General features: G+C 43.4%; 1 protein-coding gene across 1 annotated transcript in view; it reads left to right on the top strand.

Annotated features, from left to right (window-relative positions):
- LOC106821519 (metabotropic glutamate receptor 2-like) overlaps positions 1-1,047 on the top strand; it is a 2,754-nt gene extending 1,707 nt beyond the window's left edge. Inside the window, exon 3 of the mRNA XM_014826367.1 lies at positions 583-1,047. Coding sequence (XP_014681853.1) covers positions 583-724 — 142 coding nt within the window. The 3' untranslated portion in view covers positions 725-1,047. The remainder of the gene's footprint in view (positions 1-582) is intronic.
- The last annotated feature ends 4,572 nt before the right edge of the window (positions 1,048-5,619 follow it).

The following is a 5,619-nucleotide window of genomic DNA, read 5'->3' as shown; positions in this document are numbered from 1 at the left end:
CGTCGTCGTCGGTCGGTCGTCGGTCGTCGGTCGTCGTCGTCGTGTCGTGCGTCGTCGTGTGTAGTGTGTGTCGTGTCGTGTCGTCGTGTTGTTGTGTTGTGTGTGTGTGTGTGTGTGTGTGTGTGTGTGTGTGTGTGTGTGTGTGTGTGTGTGTCTGTGTCTGTAGTTGGTCTCATTCTGCCTAATTACTTGCGAGGTGCGGTATCGCTTGCCGCGGGCGTACAGCTACAGATGTTTATAAGAATAATTAATAAAAGGGAACATATTATCAAGAGTGCATAATAGAGAGTGCATAGAGAGTGCAAGAGTGCATCTCTATTATGCACTCTTGATATTATATAATATCAGAAGTAGGCCTACAAGAATAAAAGATGCCCTTACGAATAACATCCTTTATGGGTCATAACCCGCAAGGATGCGTTGATATCTTACTCCTGCTATGACGTATCCTCGATGGTTTCGTGAGATGGGAATTTAACCGCCTGGCTGAACTGACTCTACTATAGCTGCAGACGCATGGGATTTATAGTTATATACATCAATACCTATATTACACATGTGTTGCAATACGTGCCGTTTCAGTGACATATGTTCATCGAACGGCAACATACTGAACCTTTGCAAAGAGGTCACGTCGTTGGATGACTCGACTGAATCAGACGGCATCGGCTTCAACACCACTAAGTTGACTGAACTCGACCTATCGGATTCCGTCCAGTTCTGACTGTGGGGATATGGGACCACGACCTGATAGCAGATGCAGTCTAAAGCTGACTTTCTATATTTTGTGACGCCGAGAGATGCGCTTCTCTTGTTTTTCAACAAGACATTGCCTTTGTAAACAACTCAACAAGCACGCCAGTGAAGGGATCGCCAACGAGCCTTCGTCCTATGAACATGCGATGATGCACCTCAGTTATTATGTAACATATTACCTTTGCAAATGTGGAAGATAGATGGCGCCAACTGTTTCTCAGAAGCCATTCGAGTTCAAGATGTCCGTCGCACTTTACATGAATAAACTCATTGTTTTTACAATAAACAAATCATTGACTCTTAGTTAATTCATAAACTAAAGAACACAACACAACCTGTGTAAAAAGCACAACCTTTCTTATGACGTACGCTCCGAATTACGCGACTGTCATGTACTTTTCAATTACATGTGCTTCTGATTACGTACACGACGTACACGTCACGTCCTGCCCTATGACGTGGGCCTCTAATTATGTAAACGTCATAACCTCTACGCATTCTACGATGGCCAGTACATGTTCTGATTGCGTACAAGTCACGACTTCTCTTATCCGAACAGTTGTCCTTGTTTGCTCGGCACGACTCGGCAAACTACATACACTTCTGAGTGTTCATATAGACATAGTGGCCGTATATAGAAGAAATTACACTCCGCCAAGACAATCAACTAAACATATAGGGATGGCCGGTTCTTGGAGCAGCCAATAATACTGTGCGTACCCGGTTTACTCGTACTGGATAGAAGAACTGAATTGAACAAGCACGGGAAAGAAGGATGAAGGGGTGCATAATGAGGAGGGAGAGGGAGAGAGTGAAGAGAAGTAAGAATTAAGAAAGGAAGAAGCAGAAGTATATTGAGGTTTACCAATTATGACCAATTTTCCTGTGACTAATTTTCCTACACCTGATGTAGATGAGGAAAGGAAGGGGTAGAAGTGAGAGAAGAAATAAAATGAGAAGAGCTAGGGAATGAAGGAGGGGACGCGGGAGGTAAAGGAGGAGGGAGGACGTACGTAGGGAAGATTAGCTGTAGGTATACGGCAAGCAACTTTAGACAATTTTTCGGCCTCCAATTTAGAGCCTGAAAATCCAAAACCGACAATGATAGTGATAACTATAGAGTGGGCCAGCTGGTAATAATCTCTCCCTCTTCCCTTCAATATTTCTACTTCTGTTGTCTCTTCCCCTATTACTATTATCAACGTTAATGTGTTACATCATAAAACAATCTAATTAATATTAAATGCTTAACGTCGGCTCTACGTCATTTCCTTTGGGCGACACGTCGCCGGCATGTCCGCGCCCTATCTAGGTGCATTAGTACTAGTATAGCAAGGGATATGTGGCAAGGCAGTGCCGCCACATTGAAGTAGCGAGGCCGCGATTTGCGATGCGCACCTGTTGTAGGCATGCCACTCGCCTTTTTAAATTCACTTGCATTTTCAATTAGCCATTCTAGTGCTTTTTAGCCCAAAGATTTTCAGTAGGAATTACGCATCTTCAATTACATCATGAACGTCATTGGCGATCCATCATATTCTTCGCGTTACCAATGTTACTCAGCAACACATATACTTATGTTGTATTGTACATTGCGTTCTAATTAACCAGTGGCGCTTCTAGCCAGACGAGGCTGTGCGACTAATTGTCTATACTTCTAACCCTGGCAAGTTATTGTAATTATTGTAATGACATGGGACGTCGTGCTCGTATATATACGTAGCCCCACCGCGCACCCTAATGATTACAAACAAATGGGCATTAATATGTCACTATAATAGTAGAAGCAGCGGGTGAGGTTCGGATAGGGCGTCCCGGCTGATTTAAGAAGCGTATAAATAGACACGCTCGGACAGACAGAATACTAGTTACCAAGTTATTACACGGTGGAATTAGTTAGAGAACAGTTATTACACGCAGGGGCGTACCCAGATATTTTTTATGGTACGCAAAATTGCACTCAAATTTGTCAAAGTTGTTATTTTTACTGAAATCCTTCCGACCCTCTGGCGTAATGACGTCTAAGGCATATTTAATTGGGATAATTATTATATCTAATAAGAAATACATTTGACATCTGCATGATTTTATTTTGTTTTAGTAAAAAGATCCAAAAAATTTAGTACGCATTTGCTTAACGTATGTTAATGAATGTTATTATGTTACGTTAATTTACGTTAAATTTATGTTACGTATGTTAACTTATACGCAGTTGCGTATAGGTATAGGTACGCCCCTGATACGGAGAGTCACACTGTTACTATGTAGTGAGTCGGATGTGTGTGTGTGTGTGTGTGTGTGTGTGTGTGTGTGTGTGTGTGTGTGTGTGTGTGTGTGTGTGTGTGTGTGTGTGTGTGTGTGTGTGTGTGTGTGTGTGTGTGTGTGTGTGTGTGTGTGTGTGTGTGTGTTGGTGTGTGTGTGTGTGTGTGTGTGTGTGTGTGTGTGTGTGTGTGTGTGTGTGTGTGTGTGTGTGTGTGTGTGTGTGTGTGTGTGTGTGTGTGTGTAGGAGAGAGATCGAGACGAGGCGCCGGAGCCTAGGCGCGGTTGCCTAGGCTGTGGTATTGTATATATTTGTATGTGTGTCAAGTAATAAAGACAGAGTTACCTACAAATAATCTGCGACTCTGTCTCATTCGGAACCTGACTATAACAAGACTCTGTAATCATCTGCCGGACGACTCTTCGCTACATCTCATCTACTTTGCTACAATCTGCTATTTGCTACATAGCTATACTACGCTGTCGACTCTACGAGAACCCGAAGTCATCAACCATTTCTCAGTACAATACTTACGTAAGGCGTGACAGACTGTAGCGTATACGTTCACTGTAATATATGTTTACATGAAACTAGTATGCACGCGAGCCTTATTACCTGGTTGAATTTCCAAACATGGCGTCAAGAAAAACACGTATTTACATAACAACGGCTTGAAGTAAATACTACTTAACAAAACAAGTAGTGAGTACGTGCACAAACCACAACGTAACACTAGCCACTAGGGTAACAAATGACAGCATATGTTCAACCGCTCAGATACACAGGTAAGTAGCTATGACCATCCCAACCAGCCTAGCCACAGTTAGGTTCCGAAGACGTTTTGTGTAACTTTCTGCGTTTTGTATGGTTTTCAACCTGTTCTCGCGACATTAATTTGCAAAATACCATATGTTGTAGAATAACGTTGCTATGTACTATTCGGGAAACAATGGGAACGTGGAACCATATTTAAATTATACGTTTAAAGCAAAGCCATGATTAATTGACAAATTATAGACAGCTATAGTAAACAGTTACACTTAAAAATCTATAAATTACAGTTCACAAATATCACAAATCGCAATTACATAAACAAAACGATATTAATATTATTTTATCCTATGCGGTAACGTGGCTAAACTTTTTTAGGTTCCACACACGTACGCACACGTACACGCGCGCGCACGCACGCATGCACAGACATACATACACACAAACACACGCGTGCGCCGCCAGGCAAACACACAAGCACGCACGCACGCACATACGCATATGATCTGAAAAATAATTAATTATCAATACCTGTATGCGTGTGTGCGTGAGTTTGAGCGTCTAAAAATATGCGTGTTTTTGTGCTTGTTTCATTGTATTTTACACACACCCCTAGCTGTTTTCCCTATCTGTTTACTACGTACATATACAATGTAGCAATTTAGCAGCATTTGCTTACGAATTAAGTTAAGTTATTGCCCATGCAGCCACCACCCTTTGATTTGCCACACTCATGTGTTCACAGATATCCCTCTGCTTATAAATCGATTTTTAGCTGGCTACATAATCTATGAGGTGATAATGTACACTTCAATTTGGCAATTCGTTATTTAATTGCTCAATTGAACGTTTGAATGATTAAACGACTTTTTAATTGAACAATCAATCGATCAATTGAACAGTCAATCGATCAATTAAACATTTGAATGATTAAATTGACTGTTTAATTGAACAATCAATCGATCAATTGAACGTTTGAATTTTGACACATATCCCCTCCCATAAAATTATGTACGTAGTTGCTGCAACATTGAGCAATTCTCGCCGAATTGACGATTTGACGAATTGACGAATTGACAAATCAAAGGCACGAATACTGAATAGGCGTATTGAATCATGGAATGGAGCAATTGCCGAGGCTCGTCTATCGAGCAATTGTCGGGGCTCGTCTATCGAGCAAGTGCCGAGGCTCGTCTATCGCCAAATCAAACGTATACCTACTGCACATGCGCACAGAGGCATGACGGAAGGCACGGTAGCGCGTACGTTGCTAGAAACGCAATCGGCCGGCGTTTCGCAGCTAAGTGCGTGTACCCTCGTGTACGTGCGTGTACTTGCGTGTACCCGCGTGCACGTGCGTGTACCCGCGTGTACGTGCGTGTACCCGCGTGTACGTACGTGTATCTGCGTGTACGTGCGTGTACCCGCGTGTACCTGCGTGTACGTGCGTGTACTCGCGTGCACACACGTGTACGTGCGTGTATCTGCGTGTACGTGCGTGTACCCGCGTGCAAGTGCGTGTACCTGCGTGTACGTACGTGTATCTGCGTGTACGTGCGTGTATCTGCGTGTACGTGTGTGTACCTGCGTGCAAGTGCGTGTACCCGCGTGTACGTACGTGTATCTGCGTGTACGTACGTGTATCTGCGTGTACGTGCGTGTACCTGCGTGCAAGTGCGTGTACCCGCGTGTACGTACGTGCATCTGCGTGTACGTACGTGTATCTGCGTGTACGTGCGTGTATCTGCGTGCGAGTGCGTGTACCCGCGTGTACGTACGTGTATCTGCGTGTACGTGCGTGTATCTGCGTGTACGTGTGTGTACCTGCGTGC

Source organism: Priapulus caudatus, unplaced genomic scaffold, assembly GCF_000485595.1.
Source record: "Priapulus caudatus unplaced genomic scaffold, Priapulus_caudatus-5.0.1 Scaffold76, whole genome shotgun sequence".
Classification (NCBI taxonomy): Eukaryota; Metazoa; Priapulida; class Priapulimorpha; order Priapulimorphida; family Priapulidae; genus Priapulus; species Priapulus caudatus.
Note: the sequence above shows the minus strand (reverse complement) of the source record. Positions and strands in the feature narration are given on the sequence as shown.